Source organism: Physella acuta, unplaced genomic scaffold (genome assembly GCF_028476545.2).
Source record: "Physella acuta isolate Inbredline_101_S28 unplaced genomic scaffold, ASM2847654v3 ptg000768l, whole genome shotgun sequence".
In the NCBI taxonomy this organism is placed as follows: Eukaryota; Metazoa; Mollusca; class Gastropoda; family Physidae; genus Physella; species Physella acuta.
Genome location: NW_026732286.1, coordinates 318,399 through 336,827, shown reverse-complemented (window position 1 = coordinate 336,827; position 18,429 = coordinate 318,399). Strand labels below are relative to the sequence as shown.

General features: G+C 34.6%; 1 protein-coding gene across 4 annotated transcripts; it reads left to right on the top strand.

The window, feature by feature from the left end:
* The first annotated feature begins 4,637 nt into the window (after nucleotides 1-4,637).
* LOC131950487 (uncharacterized) lies at nucleotides 4,638-17,709 on the top strand. 4 transcript variants are annotated; one of them, XM_059312676.1, is made up of 8 exons: nucleotides 4,638-4,718; nucleotides 5,007-5,036; nucleotides 5,549-5,836; nucleotides 6,313-6,469; nucleotides 10,996-11,166; nucleotides 11,321-11,436; nucleotides 11,722-11,839; nucleotides 16,937-17,708. In XM_059312676.1, the coding sequence occupies exons 3-8, from the start codon at nucleotides 5,553-5,555 to the stop codon at nucleotides 17,030-17,032; spliced, it is 942 nt and encodes a 313-aa protein (XP_059168659.1). In that variant the 5' UTR covers nucleotides 4,638-4,718; nucleotides 5,007-5,036; nucleotides 5,549-5,552; the 3' UTR covers nucleotides 17,033-17,708. The 4 variants fall into 4 exon arrangements, with proteins under 4 accessions (XP_059168659.1, XP_059168657.1, XP_059168660.1 ...); XM_059312674.1 differs by having other exon boundaries at nucleotides 4,658-4,718; nucleotides 4,957-5,036; XM_059312675.1 differs by having other exon boundaries at nucleotides 4,701-4,718; nucleotides 4,973-5,036.
* The last annotated feature ends 720 nt before the right edge of the window (nucleotides 17,710-18,429 follow it).

Sequence of the window (18,429 nt, the reverse complement as noted above, 5' to 3'; positions counted from 1 at the left end):
TGGGCAGCTTCAAACATGCCACAAAAGGTTTTGATTGGCTTGAATTAATGTGGTTTGTTTTTGCCAGATAAACATGGCAAAAGGCCTAACCAAACTATATAATATATATATATATATATATATATATATATATATATATATATATATATATATATATATATATATATATATATATATAATAGTATACATAATAATTCAAATTGTACTGTCGTTTCTGTTTGTGAAATCCAATATTAAATTTTTGCTGTTCTAAGTTATTTTATGTTTAGAGCTTCTTTCAGACATCTTTAGCACGCCCCCCCCCCCCCCCATCCCTCCATCCGAACGAAATAGAAAAAAATACAATTGTAGGCTATCATTTGATGGAATTTTTTTCTCCAAGTAAAAGTGGTCAGAATGTCAGCCTGTCAGCCTACGCTCTTAAAATAATCATGATCGTAACAAAAAATGTTTTTCGTTAATGTTTGTCTTAGAAGTTATACAAATTGAATGCTTTATCAAACGTTTTTTATCACCACCCCCCCCCCCAATCCAATTTATGTTAGCGTTAAAAAAAATCAAAATTAAGTGTACTCAACTACAGTTAATAAGTAGGTTAAATTTGAACTAATCTATAGGCCTACTTACGAGCAAATTTATATTTTTTTTTTTTATTTTCTCTAGCGAAAAAATATTTCTTTTTTACTTAAGACTACGCAAGAAAGTTATTTTTTAATATGGAGTATATATCTGCGGTTATTTAATGTGTGCTACAACATTGTATGACATTAGTTAAGTTTGGCTACGCCGCTGAATCGAGATCACATCCCACATGGGTTGAAAGAACCACTTCATTTATTACTTGCCGTGCATAGAACAATAAGAACATAGCCATATATAGTTATATACGCTTACAATATGTTTTTCAATATGAAAGGTCAATTTTAGATCGTTTTCTATCCGAGCATACTGCATCTGCATGTCCACTCACAGAGATGATAATGAGATCAAATAATTATTTTCTATAGACATATTACAATGTAGGTATTTTAGCTCTTTGAAGAGTTTGAATCCCAAATAATAAAATAACTAGACTATAGCCCACTGTTACAGTTTGAATGGTAAATGGTATTTTTAATTTTTAAAAATACTAGATCTATTATTTAGTCAAACATGAGCCTGTTCCACAATATTTAGATCTACATTCTTTCTGAGGAAAACAGCGTGGCCGAGGGTCTCGAGTTCATATCATGGACTCGAGTGCGCTGGACGTCCCTGAGTCCACCAGAGTTTCTTCCAGGCATCTCTTCGGGGAGGGGGGGGGGGGGGGCAACCCCCCCCCCCCCCCCCGAAAAAATTCTACCCCTCCCCCCCCCCCCGGACGAAATGAAATTTATATAGTTTATATAGAAAATATTTACTTTTAACAGTGTCCGCCCCCCCCCCCCCCCCGGAGAAAAAATTCTGGAAGAAACATTGGGGTCCACCTAGTCCTGATGGGTGCTTGACTCATGTTAGGGAAAGTATAGGTGGTCAGGCAAATTGTTGACTGCTTCATATGCCGTGGTCACAGATAAACGCTACTTCGTCTGCCTAATGGACGGTTAAGCTCATCACATTTACTATGCACAGTCACCCTACAGGGCTACACATACCCGCACCTCTACATGCTTAATTCATCAGCATAATATCATTCTTCAAACAATATAAACTTACTCTTTCAGACATTTTTCCTTGGTGGGGCGTACTTAATTTCCTGGGGGGGGGGGGGGGGGGGAGGGCGGACACTTTTAAGTGTAGAAGTATATATTTTCTATTTAGGCCTACAATATATATGTCCAATAGGTTCCAGGTACTACAAGAACTAATAGAAGAAGAGACGATAGAGGAAACATGGGAAAAAACTAAAAGTATATTAACATCAACATGCGAAGAAGTGCTAGGCCCTATCAAAAGACAAGCGAAGGAATGGATATTAGCAGATACCATGAAAATTATTGTAGAGAGAAAAAGAAAGAAGGCAACATTAAACAACAGCCGCACACGGGCTACGAAATTAAAAGCACTGGAAGAATACACCGAAACGAACAAAAATGTCAAGAAACACATAAGGAAAGACAAACGGAGCTATTTGGAACTGCTGGCAAGAGAAGCGGAAGAAGCACTGTACCATGGTAATATTAAGGACGTGTACAATACAATTAAGAAGATATCTGGTAAGTACAGTAAGCCAGAGAGGCCAGTGAAAACCAAAGATGGAAAGACAATACCTGATGCGGAAGGACAGATGAAGAGATGGGTAGAACATTTTGAAGAACTACTGAATAGACCAACACCAGAGTGCACGCAAGACATACCACCAGCTGAAAGTGACCTCCATATAGACTGCAACCCACCTTCAAAAGAAGAGATACATAGAGCTATAAAGCAGCTGAAAAATTGGAAGGCTCCAGGAATAGATGGTATACCGGCAGAAGCACTGACAGCAGATATAGAAACTAGCACCACACTACTATACACACTCTTCAAGAAAATCTGGGAAGATGAACAAATACCAGAGGAGTGGAAGGAGGGACTACTCATAAAGCTTCCAAAGAAAGGCGATCTTAGTGCATGCTCTAACTATAGAGGGATAACACTTTTGTCCATCCCAGGCAAAGTCTTCAACAGAATATTATTAAACAGAATGAAGGAAGCCATAGATCCCCAGCTTCGAGATCAACAGGCGGGCTTTAGGAAGGAAAGGTCATGCATAGACCAAATTGCTACCCTGCGCATCATCATTGAACAGACCCAAGAGTGGAACTCATCTCTCTATATTAATTTCATAGACTATGAGAAGGCCTTTGATAGCCTGGATAGGCAGTCAATGTGGAAATTGTTGAGACACTACGGGGTGCCACAGAAAATAGTCAACATTATTATGTCTTCATATGAAGGTCTCAAATGTAGAGTAGTGCATGGCCAACAGACTACAGAGGCCTTCCCAGTACGGACCGGAGTAAGGCAGGGTTGCCTACTTTCACCATTCCTGTTCCTACTGGCCATAGACTGGGTTATGAAGATGTCAACAGAGAAAACGCGAAACGGTATACAGTGGACATTGTGGAGCCAGCTGGATGACCTGGACTTTGCTGACGACCTGGCCCTCCTTTCTCACACACAACAGCAAATGCAGGATAAAACCAACAGGGTTGCAAATTTTTCTACAAGCCTGGGTCTGAACATCCACAGAGGGAAAAGTAAAGTTCTCAAAGTCAATGCATCAAACAGCAACCCTATAACACTGGCAGAAGAAGCCCTAGAAGAAGTGGATAGATTCACCTACCTTGGAAGTATTGTTGATAAGCAGGGTGGGACAGAAGCAGACATAAAAATAAGGACGGGTAAGGCAAGAGCAGTCTTCAACCAACTAAAAAATGTTTGGGGTTCGGGAGATTTAACCCTTAGAATAAAAATCCGGATCTTCAACACACTAGTAAAACCTGTTTTACTCTATGGAGCCGAGACATGGAGAATAACTGCTATAAATAAGAAGAAAATACAATCATTTATAAACGCATGTCTCAGAAAGATCCTGCGAATTCGCTGGCCTAAAACCATCAGAAATGATGTTCTATGGCAACGGACAAATCAACTGCCAGTGGAAGTAGAGATCCTCCAGAGAAAATGGAAATGGATTGGCCACACACTCAGGAAGCCTGTATCCAGCATAACAAGACAGGCCCTCACCTGGAATCCACAAGGCAGGAGGAAGAGAGGCAGACCAAGAAAGACCTGGAGACGTGACCTGGAAGAAGACACCAAGAAGATTGGATACACCTGGGGACAGTTGGAGAAACTAGCCCTGGACAGAGACGTCTGGAAAGCTCTTGTCAGCGGCCTATGTCCCAGTAGGGACGACAGGCAAACATGACATGACCTACAAGTTTATTTTATTTCTATTTCGTTCGGATGGAGGGAGGGGGGGGGGGCGTGCTAAATACGTCTGAAAGAAGCTCTAAACTTGAAATAACTTAAAACAAATTGATATTCAAAATCTGTAGGATATAAAGCAGAAGTTGATCTACCATCCGCACGATAGTTCGGGTGAGATTAAACTAACTTAAATTTGACACCGAGATTCTTAAATTGAAATAAAATGTATGTAAAATGTTCGGATTGGCGCCTCCGGGGTGGTACGGACGGTGCGTGGGTGGACTAAGATGGGAAAAATGCACTATGAAAACTCAACTTGAGAAGGGGTCGCTTATAAATCAATTTATTTGCCGGATCTCTTTAATACGTCAGTCCAACCCAGCCTCTAAGTCCAGGATGGGCCCGTTACACTAGGCTTTAGGCCTGATTTAATTTTGCGATTTGATTGGTTTGTTTTGTTATTGCCAAATAAAAATAAAAATGTCCAGCCAAAATATAAAAGTTAATAATAATAATAGTACAAGTAAAAATGCTATAGTGTAATGAAGTAATTTCTATATAGTACCCATATTTAGCCAAAAAGAGATGTAATTTTAGTTTTTCTTTTTAAGTATGTAAAATGTTCAAAAATAAAAATTAAGTTCACACTACAAATGAACGGTTGTTTTTATTGTTGTACTTAGCTGAAATAAATTTCAAAACGTGATGCAACGCAGGCTACTCCCTGTAGATAGAGGAATATAAATAGAAAATTATCACAGAGAATAGACAGTTCACAGTACGCATAGCTACATAAAACTCATAAACATTAGTTTAACGGCGTAGGTCTATACTAAACTATTGTTTTAAAAAGTAGAAACTTACATAGAATACATTTGGAGTTCAGATCTAGATTTTTTTATCTCGCACTGCGTTTTATATGCTTAATACTTTAATACTTAATCTTATATACTAGTATACTAGTATATACTGTAACTATATACTAGTATATACTCAGAATATACTGTATGTATAAGTATATAGTATATAGTTAAATATACTATATATATATATATATAGATATATTGTAATGTAGTCATAGGGCTTATACGTCCTTTTTCGTAAATCAGCAAGGAGGCAAACCAATAGGTTCAAAAAGGGTAAGCCTAAAATGATTAATTTAATTTAATAATGTCAATAATGTGCCCATATAGATCTAGACTCTATGTAGGCCTATATATTATTATTATATTTTAATAATTATACTGGCCTGTATAGAGGCATATATATATATATATATATATATATATATATATATATATATATATATATATATATATATATATATATATATATATATATGTATATATATATAAAATATAATATAATATATTAGGCCTATATACATATATATATAATATATAGGCCTATATATATATATATATATTAGGCCTATATATATATTATATAGTATATAGGCCTATATATGTATAATATAGGGCCTACATATATATATATATATATATATATATATATATATATATATATATATATATATATATATATATATATATATAGGGACCTATATATAGACCCCAAATACATAAATGTATTAAAAAATAATGCATAACTTAAAATATTTTCTCTATGCCTGGGGTTTTTCATACTACAGTGATATGGAAAAACAAGAGTATATCCCTGGACTAGAGGAAGACGCAAGTAAATCAGGAGAAATACAAATTGATGGTGCTGACTTAATTACTGACTTTCCCTCACTAGATGATAACGAATTTGATAATAGTGCCATCAGTCGAACTGAGGTGTTGGATTATGGCGATGAATGTTTTTTGTTGAAAAGTGTTTTACTACCAGAAGAATGTCAGCATTTTATCCAAGCAGGAGAGAGAGTAGGCTTCAGTGAAATTTTGTATTCTAGAGATGATTACAGAAGCTCACAGAGGTAAAAACTGGGATAATTGAGATAAGAATGGCTTTTAGACTATTTAATACTCACAAATTCATTAAGTTAACACATTGTGATGTTACTTTTGTAAACATAAATTATATTTATTATTAATTATCACATATCTTAGTATGTGCAGCGAATTTTTTTTCTGCATGGTTATATAGCGCAATATATTTATGACATGCGCATTTAGAAATATAAGGGTGCTTATTTTATTATTACATTTATTATACTGGCACATAAATAAAAACCAATGCTTAACTTCAGTAGATTAAGTCATATTTATAATTTTTTTTTAATTTAGTTTTCTAATACTTGTATTTTAGAATTTTAAAAAGTAGATTTTTAACATTAAAATAATAGATTTATAAGCCTAAGTCATTTTTATATTGCATTTAATTATTTATAGATATAAAAAATGAAATATGGATGTAAAAGTGTGTTCATCAGGTTAATGCTTTATGTTTCAGACTGTCATTTCAAAGCTCAAAACTTGCTTCAATTTTGTGGAAGAGAATACAGGGGCATTTGAAAACTATTGTAATTGACCAAGATCCCCTTAATTTACATATTGAAGGTGTTCCACTTTTGATGAAAGGCACATGGGTTCCCAAAGGTCTAAATGATGTAAGTTATTTCTTTGTGTGTTTTTTTAAACCTAATTATTGACACCTCATCTGGTTGTTTATTAGACTTTGCATGTTTTATACTAAAATATGGCTAAGTTTAAAATAAAATATTTAAGCTCAGATGTTCGAAGCTGAGGTAGATTATGAATACAACGGAGACAGAAGCCATGAGTATGTAAACAGCTTTAATTGTTAACCGGCAAGGACGGAAGTACAATGCACAAGGGACATCACTCAAGATAACAATATTATAAATATAACTAATACAGAAGAGTGAGTTCCCTTGACCTCACAATTATTTCAATCTATTACATCCCTTTACCCTTAGAACACAATAACACATCTCTCAATAGAACAATTGATAGTATCCTAAAATCACCAATTATATTGTAACATGAACACTATGGTAGATTACATCCTTACAAACAATGCACAATATGCTACAACATAATCAAAATACAAACAATAATGTCAAAGTCCTTTTGACCTTTAGAATCATAGGTCTAACTTATTTGGGACTTTGATTGTCCTGTTTGACCTTCTCAGTGGCTTCTGATTTGGTGACTCAAGATTCTGACCATCTGGATTCTCTATCTCAGGAGGTCTAGTATTTAAATCATTAACTCCAGAATTTACATTTTCTGACTCCAGACAACTTGGTTCACTCATATCAACAGAACTTGGTTGTAGAACAAACTGAGTTGGTGTCAACTGATCAGACTTGGTGGGATTGACAGATTCACACTTATTATCTGCACAAGTTATTTTTAACTTTATAAGACACAGGTCCTGTACATTGAACAATTTGACCTGGTATCCATTTTTCCTTTCTCCCATAATTTCTTAGATACACATTCTTATTAACTGCAAATTTTCTTTCAATGAATGAGTTGTCATGATTTAATGGAACTATTTTTGAATTGGCATCTGAAAGTATTATGCTGTTATTCAGATCCTTGACTGACATAGATTTCTTTGATTGATCAATTTCCTCAGATAATCTGATAGTGCTTTCCTGGTAACCAAAAATACTGTTTAAAAGTAATATCCTGGACTATATCACTTTGCAACTGTGATCCAGTATTTGAAGTGGGTGTATTAAATGGCAAAAATCTTTTTCTTCTTTTGATGTTACCCTTTTAGTTTCTGTAAGTGCTAATGATGTTAGCAAAGTTGTTTGATGATCACATTCCTTCTTACTAATGTATTTTCTTTAAAACATTTGAAATTGCCATATCACCATAATCATTTATTAAGTTACAAATACTTTGTTTAGGTAGCTCTGACTGATAATGGACTGTATCTTCTCCATCTTTTATATTATCTTCACAAAGGTTTTTATTTCTTATTTAATATGGCTTTAAGTCATCATTCACAGACTCTTCAGGCCAACCATTCATACAGTGCTCATATACTTTTATTAAGCACTCATCTTTTTGTGTTTCTCTTTTAATATCATTCACATTTATATTGGAGTTATCCATGATAGTGAAGAGAACAAATACATCTTCTGGTACATAGCTCAGGCTTTGGTTTTTTAAAGGTAATCTACTAAGACTATCTGCACTATTCTCAGATCCAGGTTTGTATTTCAATTCATAATTGTATGCAGTTAGTGTGATAGCCCATCTTTGAATTCTTGGAGAGGCATGCTCAGGTAGGGTTTTGTTTTCTCCAAATAAACCTAGCAATGGTTTATGATCTGTAAAGATGGTGAAATTCCTACCAATCAGAAACTTATGAAATTTCTTAACACCAAAAATGATGCCTAAGCCTTCCCTATCTAACTGAGAATAATTTTTCTCAGCCTGGTTCAAAGATCTACTGGCAAAAGCAATGGGTCTGTCACCCTTCTCATCCATGTGGGACAAGACTGCTCCTACACCATCTGGTGAAGCATCACATGTTAATATAAGTCTTTTCCCTGGGTCATAGTGAGTTAGTAAGGTGTCAGCAGACAAAGCCTCTTTTGCTGTATTAAAAGCAGCTTCTTGTTGTTTACCCCAGTGCCAAGTTGCATTTTTCTGTAGCAGCTTGTACAGTGGTGATAGTTTACCAGACAGATTCCCTATGAACTTTGCATAGTAATTTATCAAGCCCAAAAAAGCTCTTAGTTGTTGGGTATTTTCAGGTTTGGGTGCTTCTTTAATGGCTTTTGTTTTCTCAGGTTGAGGTCTGATGCCTTGTTTGCTCAATATATAACCAAGAAAACTAATTTCTGTCAACATGAATTGACATTTATCTTTGTTTATCTTTAAACCTTTTTCACCAACAATTTTTAATACTTTATCAAGTGTTTTAAGATGTTCAGTGTCATTCTTACCAGTTATGTACACATTGTCAAAGTACACACAAACATTTGGAATGTCCTTAAAAATACTGTCCATGACAGCTTGGAAAATTCCAGGGCTAGATGATATGCCAAAACATAGTCTTTCATATTGGTAGAGTCCTTTATGTGTGTTTATTGTCGTATAGACTTTTGAATCTGTATGCAGTTCTAGTTGAGTGTAAGCATGACTAAAGTCTAATTCAGTGAATTTGTCTCCTCCTGCCAAATTCAAGGAAATTTCCTCAATGTTAGGTATAGGGTACCTATTTAGCTCTATTTGCTTATTCAGTGTAGTTTTGTAATCTCCACAAATTCTTATAGAACCATCCTTCTTTAACACTGGCACAATGGGCGTTGCCCAATCGGAATAGTCTACCTTCTTTATGATGCCATTAGATTCCAATCTACTTAGCTCATTTTCAATTTTATTCCTCATTGCATAAGGTGGAACTCTAGCTTTGCAGTATCTTGGATTTGTATCTTTAATGCTTAACTTCACTGTTCTATCATTTAGTAATCCATGATTACCAAAAACACATTTATTTTCAGATATTACTTTATCTAGTGAAGTAAGACTAGATTCTTTTACATTCTTCAATGAACAAATACTCTCCCAATTTAACTTAAGATCACTTAACCAGTTCCTACCTAGTAATGGCGGTCCATTTCCTTCAACCACAAGAAGAGGAAGTTTAACACTTTGACCATTATAACTTACATGAACCATACACTCTCCTATTACCGGAACATTGTCACCAGTGTATGTTGTTAAACACTTGTGACACGGCTGTAGAGGCACTGATCCTTCTGTGACAGCGTCAAACTCTTTCTTTGTTATGACTGTTAGAGATGCTCCAGTGTCAAGTTGGAAGCTGATGCTCTTACCGTTGATATTAACTGGTACATTGATGGGAGCATGACTTATTGATTTCACAGAGAACAGGTTGAAATCCGGCTGCGAATCAGTTTGAGCATTTTCACAGGTAGAGTGGTTCATTGGTTGGGTTAGGTAGTCTTGGTGAGAGTTAACATAGTGCTGCCTTTGGTTGCGGTACTGTCTTGACTGGCTAGATTTAGCAACAGACGAAGACTTTGCAAAGCAGGCCTTGGCAATGTGACCTTGCTTACCGCACTTATAACAAGTTGCTAACTTGAACTTGCACCGATGAGATGCATGGGGACCTTTGCATCGATGACATTTTTGATAATTATTACTAGATTTAGATCTAGGATTTGAACGAGCAGGCTGTTTAGCATAAGTTGGAATGCTCTGATGGGGTTGATGTTTATTGACTAACCTGCTGTTTACTGCATGGATCTCTGAAGGTGCTAAAGATCTCGCCGCATCTGATGACTGCTGGATTGAAGTTGCGAGTTGTATTGCTTTTTCCAATTTTAGATCTGACTCGAGCAGCAACTTTCTTTGAATATCAGGGCTGTTTACACCTGTCACAAACTTTTCACATAGTCTGTCAGACAGCGTATCGCCGAATTCACAAAATTCACTTAAATGACGTAAAGCAGCAACATATTCTGTTATTGACTCGTTTGGTTGACGAGTCCTACTGTCAAATCTAGCTCTACATAAAAACTTTGATGGGGTAGGCGCATGGTGGTCTGTTAGCAATTTGCTCAGCTCGTTAAAGCTCTTGGTAGTTAGACTGGCTGGTGCGCATAAGTCTTTTAGTAGCCTAAATTGTTGAGGCCCTATGACTGTTAACAAAACAGCTCTCTTTTTGGCTTCTATCGTCACGTTGTTAGCTTCTAGGTAAAAGCTTAACCTCTCTAGGTAATCTTGAATGATTTCATCATTCGCATCAAATTCTTTTATTTGGCCATACAGCGCCATAATTCTAGAAATAATTAGCTAATAAGCTCTAGCAAACCTCTTTTTTGCGTAAGTAGGTGCTCTTTCTAGTAGATGTTTATCCTTCGTCGCCAGTTATAATAGATTGACGACAGAAGCCTGTGGTTGTATATAACAGCCTTTATTATGTACAGACGCCATGATGGTAAGACACAGAGAGGACGGGAGGAAGTACAATGCACAAGGGACATCACTCAAGATAACAATATTATAAATATAACTAATACAGAAGAGTGAGTTCCCTTGACCTCACAATTATTTCAATCTATTACAGAAGCAAATGATTGTCATCCAAATGTATCGAATTTCTTTATCTGCTTTTAAGGTATTTCGTCTTGCACGATACAAAGTAGGTGGACACTTTGCTCCCCATAATGATGGATTTTTTGTTCGTTCTGCTACAGAAAGGTCACTCCAAACTTTCATGGTGTACCTAAATGGTGATTTCTCAGGAGGCAGCACAAATTTTATTGACACTTCACAAAAACTGTATAAAGTAAGTAAATTATAGTTATTGTTGAAGTAATTCTTCTTTTCCTCAAGTTATAGTTTTATAACATATTTAAAATCAGAATTACTTGACCATGAACATGTTGGATTTTGATGTATCAAGCTGTCCCAACAAATAATTTTTATTTATATTTTGTAAGGGTCCTGATGGGAAGTACTGTGCAGAGGAAAAAAACATTCTTTGCAAAGTCAAACCAGAAACAGGACTGGCAATAATATTTAACCATAACCGTTTACACGAAGGCGAGAAATTAGGGTAAAAGTTATTTATAAACCTCTAAAAGAAAAAACTTAAGTACTTTCTAATTGTGTAAGGTATTTACTGATTAATATATATAAATTACTTTTAGTCTCAGCTAAGTTGCAATAATTTTTTTATAGCCTATTCTATTATCTACAATGTCTTCACTTTTTGCTGTCAGTTTTAAGTGCCATAGTCATAGAGTACCATCCTCTATTAAATTTAAGAACCTCAAACAATTAAAGTATTTTCTTTCATTTGTTAAGTTTGCTATGTTTAATAAAAATGTTTCTGTCTAAGGAGTGGCACAAAATACATACTGCGCACTGATATCATGTTTGAAAACATAGCACCTTGCAATTTGTCAAGCAAACAGGACACAGCAATATTGATGCTTCAAGAAGCTGATAGACTTGAGGTGTGTACATTAGAGTTAATGTCCAAAATGGTGCGGTCCAATGTTATTAAAAATTCTATATATATAATTCTCTTCTGGGAGACGCTAGAAAACAAGCAGTAAACACGCTCCCTACCACCCCCACCCCTACATGGTCTGGTGAGCTGTGGTTCACTCTAAATGTTTACAAACAGAGCCGGGTTTAGTGACGACTATTAGGGGCAGATAATTTAGTTTGAAACTATTTTAAACGTGGGGGGGGGGGTAACAAAGTGGAGTTTACTTTAACGGAGGGGGGGGGGGGGTTATCGTCCTTAACGAGCTACTTATAGTGTTTTAAAGAAATATTTTCAGTGGCAGCGTTGGTACTGTCGAATTCACAAATTATGAATAACTGAAAAGTAGAAAAAACAACTAAATAGCGGAGTATGATATGCCGCGGGTCGGCTCGTTCATTTTATTCTACTTATAATAGATTGACGATAGAAGCATGTGGTTGTATATAAAACGTTTATTGGGTCTAACTACATGATGGTACCAGCAAGAGGAAGGAAGTGGCGAGAGACAACTATTTATATATATGTAAGGGACATCACTCAAGATAACAATATAAATATAATACTAATACAGAAGAGTGAGTTCCCTTGACCTCACAATTATCTCAATCTATTACATCCCTTTACCCTTAGAACACAATAACACATCTCTCAATAGAACAATTGATAGTATCCTAAAATCACCAATTATATTGTAACATGAACACTATGGTAGATTACGTCCTTACAAACAATGCACAATATGCTACAACATAATCAAGATACAAAACAATGATGTCAAAGTCCTTTTGACCTTTAAAATCATAGGTCTAACTTATTTGGGACTTTGATTGTCCTGCTTGACCTTCTCAGTGGCTTTTGATTTGGTGACTCAAGATTCTGACCATATGGATTCTCTATCTCAGGAGGTCTAGGATTTAAATCATTAACTCCAGAATTTACATTTTCTGACTCCAGACAACTTGGTTCACTCATATCAACAGAACTTGGTTGTGGAACAAACTGAGTTGGTGTGAACTGTTCAGATTTGGTGGGATTGACAGATTCACACTTATTATCTGCACAAGTTATTTTTAACTTCATAAGACACAGGTCCTGTACATTGAACAATTTGACCTGGTATCCATTTTTCCTTTCTCCCATAATTTCTTAGATACACATTCTTATTAACACCAAATTCTCTTTCAATGAATGTTTTGTCATGATTTAATGGAACTATTTTTGAATTGGCATCTGAAAGTATTATGCTATTATTCAGATCCTTAACTAACATAGATTTCTTTGATTGATCAATTTTCTCAGGTAATCTGATAGTGCTTTCCTGGTAACCAAAAATACTGTTTAAAAGTAATATTCTGGACCATATCACTTTGCAACTGTGATCCAGTATTTGAAGTGGGTGTATTAAATGGCAAAAATCTTTTTCTTCTTTTGATGTTACCCTTTTAGTTTCTGTAAGTGCTAATGATGTTAGCAAAGTTGTTTGATGATCACATTCCTTCTTACTAATGTATTTTCTTTAAAACATTTGAAATTGCCATATCACCATAATCATTTATTAAGTTACAAATACTTTGTTTAGGCAACTCTGACTGATAATGGACTGCATCTTCTCCATCTTTTATATTATCTTCCCAAAGGTTTTTATTTCTTATTTTATATGGCCTTAAGTCATCATTCACAGATTCTTCAGGCCAACCATTTTTACAGTACTCATATACTTTTATTAAGCACTCATCTTTTTGTGTTTCTCTTTTAATATCATTCACATTTATATTGGAGTTATCCATGATAGTGAAGAGAACAAATACATCTTCTGGTACATAGCTCAGGCTTTGGTTTTTTAAAGGTAATCTACTAAGACTATCTGCACTATTCTCAGATCCAGGTTTGTATTTCAATTCATAATTGTATGCAGTTAGTGTGATAGCCCATCTTTGAATTCTTGGTGAGGCATGCTCAGGTAGGGTTTTGTTTTCTCCAAATAAACCTAGCAATGGTTTATGATCTGTAAAGATGGTGAACTTCCTACCAAACAGAAACTTATGAAATTTCTTAACACCAAAAATGATGCCTAAGCCTTCCCTATCTAACTGAGAATAATTTTTCTCAGCCTGGTTCAAAGATCTACTGGCAAAAGCAATGGGTCTGTCACCCTTCTCATCCATGTGGGACAAGACTGCTCCTACACCATCTGGTGAAGCATCACATGTTAATATAAGTCTTTTCCCTGGGTCATAGTGAGTTAGTAAGGTGTCAGCAGACAAAGCCTCCTTTGCTGTATTAAAAGCAGCTTCTTGCTGTTTACTCCAGTGCCAAGTTGCATTTTTCTGTAGCAGCTTGTACAGTGGTGATAGTTTACCAGACAGATTCCCTATGAACTTTGCATAGTAATTTATCAAGCCCAAAAAAGCTCTTAGTTGTTGGGTATTTTCAGGTTTGGGTGCTTCTTTAATGGCTTTTGTTTTCTCAGGTTGAGGTCTGATGCCTTGTTTGCTCAATATATAACCAAGAAAACTAATTTCTGTCAGCATGAATTGACATTTATCTTTGTTTATCTTTAAACCTTTTTCACCAACAATTTTCAATACTTTATCAAGTGTTTTAAGATGTTCAGTGTCATTCTTACCAGTTATGTACACATTGTCAAAGTACACACAAACATTTGGAATATCCTTAAAAATACTGTCCATGACAGCTTGGAAAATTCCAGGGCTAGATGATATGCCAAAACATAGTCTTTCATATTGGTAGAGTCCTTTATGTGTGTTTATTGTCATATAGACTTTTGAATCTGGATGCAGTTCTAGTTGAGTGTAAGCATGACTAAAGTCTAATTCAGTGAATTTGTCTCCTCCTGCCAAATTCAAAGAAATTTCCTCAATGTTAGGAATAGGATACCTATTTAGCTCTATTTGCTTATTCAGTGTAGTTTTATAATCTCCACAAATTCTTATAGAACCATCCTTCTTTAACACTGGCACAATGGGCGACGCCCAATCGGAATAGTCTACCTTCTTTATAATGCCATTAGATTCCAATCTACTTAGCTCATTTTCAATTTTATTCCTCATTGCATAAGGTGGAACTCTAGCTTTGCAGTATCTTGGATTAGTGTCTTTAATGCTTAACTTCACTGTTCTATCATTTAGTAATCCATGATTACCAAAAACACATTTATTTTCAGATATTACTTTATCTAGTGAAGTAAGACTAGATTCTTTTCCATTGTTCAATGAACATATACTCTCCCAATTTAACTTAAGATCACTTAACCAGTTCCTACCTAGTAATGGTGGTCCATTTCCTTCAACCACAAGAAGAGGAAGTTTAACACTTTGACCATTATAACTTACATGAACCATACACTCTCCTATTACCGGGACATTGTCACCAGTGTATGTTGTTAGACACTTGTGACATGGCTGTAGAGGCACTGATCCTCCTGTGACAGCGTCAAAATCTTTCTTTGTTATGACTGTTAGAGATGCTCCAGTGTCAAGTTGGAAGCTTATGCTCTTACCGTTGATATTAACTTGTACATTGATGGGAGCATGACTTATTGATTTCACAGAGAACAGGTTGAAATCCGGCTGCGAATCAGTTTGAGCATTTTCACAGGTAGAGTGGTTCATTGGTTGGGTTAGGTAGTCTTAGTGAGAGTTAACATAGTGCTGCCTTTGGTTGCGGTACTGTCTTGACTGGCTAGATTTAGCAACAGACGAAGACTTTGCAAAGCAGGCCTTGGCAATGTGACCTTGCTTACTGCACTTATAACAAGTTGCAGACTTGAACTTGCACCGATGAGATGCATGGGGACCTTTGCATCGATGACATTTTTGATAATTATTACTAGATTTAGATCTAGGCTTTGAACGTGCAGGCTGTTTAGCATAAGTTGGAATGCTCTGATGGGGTTGATGTTTATTGACTAACCTGCTGTTTACTGCATGGATCTCTGAAGGTGCTAAAGATCTCGCCGCATCAGATGACTGCTGGAATGAAATTGCTAGTTGTATTGCTTTTTCCAATGTTAGATCTGACTCGAGCAGCAACTTTCTTTGAATATCAGGGCTGTTTACACTTGTCACAAACTTTTCACATAGTCTGTCAGACAGCGTATCGCCGAATTCACAAAATTTACTTAGATGACGTAAAGCAGCAACATATTCTGATATTGACTCGTTTGGTTGACGAGTCCTACTGTCAAATCTAGCTCGACATAGAAACTTTGATGGGGTAGGCGCATGGTGGTCTGTTAGCAATTTGCTCAGCTCGTTAAAGCTCTTGGTAGTTAGACTAGCTGGTGCGCATAAGTCTTTTAGTAGCCTAAATTGTTGAGGCCCTATGACTGTTAACAAAACAGCTCTCTTTTTGGCTTCTATCGTCACGTCGTTTGCTTCAAGGTAAAAGCTTAACCTATCTAGGTAATCTTGAATGATTTCATCATTCGAATCAAATTCTTTTATTTGGCCATACAGCGCCATTATTCTAGAAATACTTAGCTAATAAGCTCTAGCAAACCTCTTTTTGAATAATTAGGTGCTCTTTCTAGTGGATTATTTATCCTTCGTCGCCAATGAGATAATAGATTGACGATAGAAGCATGTGGTTGTATATAAAACGTTTATTGGGTCTAACTACATGATGGTACCAGCAAGAGGAAGGAAGTGGCGAGAGACAACTATTTATATATATGTAAGGGACATCACTCAAGATAACAATATAAATATAATACTAATACAGAAGAGTGAGTTCCCTTGACCTCACAATTATCTCAATCTATTACACTACTAATTAAATCTTATTGTATTGTTAACATTACAATTCACTGGTTGTATTTTAAACGATTATTAAAATTAAAATGCTAGTTTATTATATCAACATTTAAAATCACATTAAAAATAATCACTTAGACATAATAGCCATTTTTTGAATATAAAGCATTCTTTAATCATTTAAGTTTTAAGCTAACTTGACCTTTTATTATTTACACAAAAAATTAGTAACTTGTTTTTAAAACATATTATTTGTGAAATTAATTGGCTGTTTATAATTACAGGCTGCTGGAAAATGTATACAGGCAATGGAGCTGTTCAGAAAAGCTTACAAGTTGTGCCCAGAACTTGAAGAAACTAACAGTACTTTCAACTCTTAACTAAAACAGACAAAAATATGTTTGCTGTATTTGTAAAGTAGTTCAAAAATTGTTTATTTTATTTTTAAAAACAGTTTTTAACAAAATAATAAACTTTTGTGTTGCTTTTGTGAAAATGTTATTCCTAAGATGTGTTATTCATGAGTGTTGGTTCATAGTTACTCTAGTCAAGTTATGGCAGGCTGTGTAATGATATTTCATCATCACACTTTGGTGAAATAAATCAATAAACTGATGAATTGTGTTAAGATTTCTCCATTCTTGAAATAATGATCTTTAACAAACATGATAAATGTAACTCTGTTGTTTAGTATTTTGCTAGCTATGTATTTGTTGTTAATAATTATTGTTTTTAAGGTGGAAGATAAGCGTAATAACTATGCTATACATTTTTTTTTAATCTGCTTTTCTCCTACTATTATTTAAAAGTGTGAATTAAGATAAAATAGAAGGGAAAAGAATATTAGAAGTGGTAGAGTGTCAACTTTATTGAGCTGGACTGTTGAAAACGTTTGTTAATGTTTCTAAAATTTCAAAAATTAGTGTCTGAACAAAAAAAATTGTATTTTTTCTTCTAATGACATCTCTTATTTTATTACTAATTTTTCACTTAACTTTTTTTTTGTTTCTACTTACATGTATGCATAATGTAAAACTAAATTATTCAATTTAATTTATTAGTTTTGTATGTAAATAAATGAAAAGCTTTTTTAAAAGTTTTTTTTTATTTTTTTCATTTCATTTTTGTGCTATATAATTTCCAATGTAATGAACAGTCATTAAGGGTTCCGACTGTGTTTGGCAGTTATAAAACAATATACCCTATCTATTAAGAATATAATTGCTTTGGCTATGTTAAGCTTTATTTTGAGCCTACTAGTAGTTTTTTTTTTAATTGGGTATCCTACAAGTTTTAAAGCAATGCTTAAGAAAATGCTGAGGGAAAACAATTTGATGTCTTCTAACCAAGTAAAAAAAATAATTATCAAGTAAAATAATGCAAAGTTAAAAGTAAACAAACTAAAATTTTAAACAAATTTTGGGTAATATTACTATTAGAAATAAAACTCAGGCCTGAATCTCTTTTATTCCAAACAGTCTTTTCAAGTTAGGTAATATCCAGTGTTAGAAATACTATTAAAACATTAAACTAAATTACTTTCATTGAATACTAAAGGTCATTATGTCACTATTTTATACCAGAATTTTAAAATTGAATAAGGATATCTGTAGTTAGCATTGTTTGAATTTTTTTAATGGACAATTAAATTTGCTAAAATTATACAAGTAAAATGTTAGAAAAAAATAACACAAAAATTAAAAATTAAAATTATTTATTTTGAAATTAAATTAAGAATGATTGTAATCTAAATACAAAAACATAAAACACACACCAA

Excerpts from the sequence above, each read along its gene's own strand:
- LOC131950487 (XM_059312677.1), top strand. The coding sequence starts at position 5,553 with ATGGAAAAACAAGAGTATATCCCTGGACTAGAGGAAGACGCAAGTAAA. Across the intron at positions 5,837-6,312 it reads GATTACAGAAGCTCACAGAG|ACTGTCATTTCAAAGCTCAA; the intron begins GTAAAAACTGGG and ends TTTATGTTTCAG. Across the intron at positions 11,437-11,721 it reads CACGAAGGCGAGAAATTAGG|GAGTGGCACAAAATACATAC; the intron begins GTAAAAGTTATT and ends TTTCTGTCTAAG.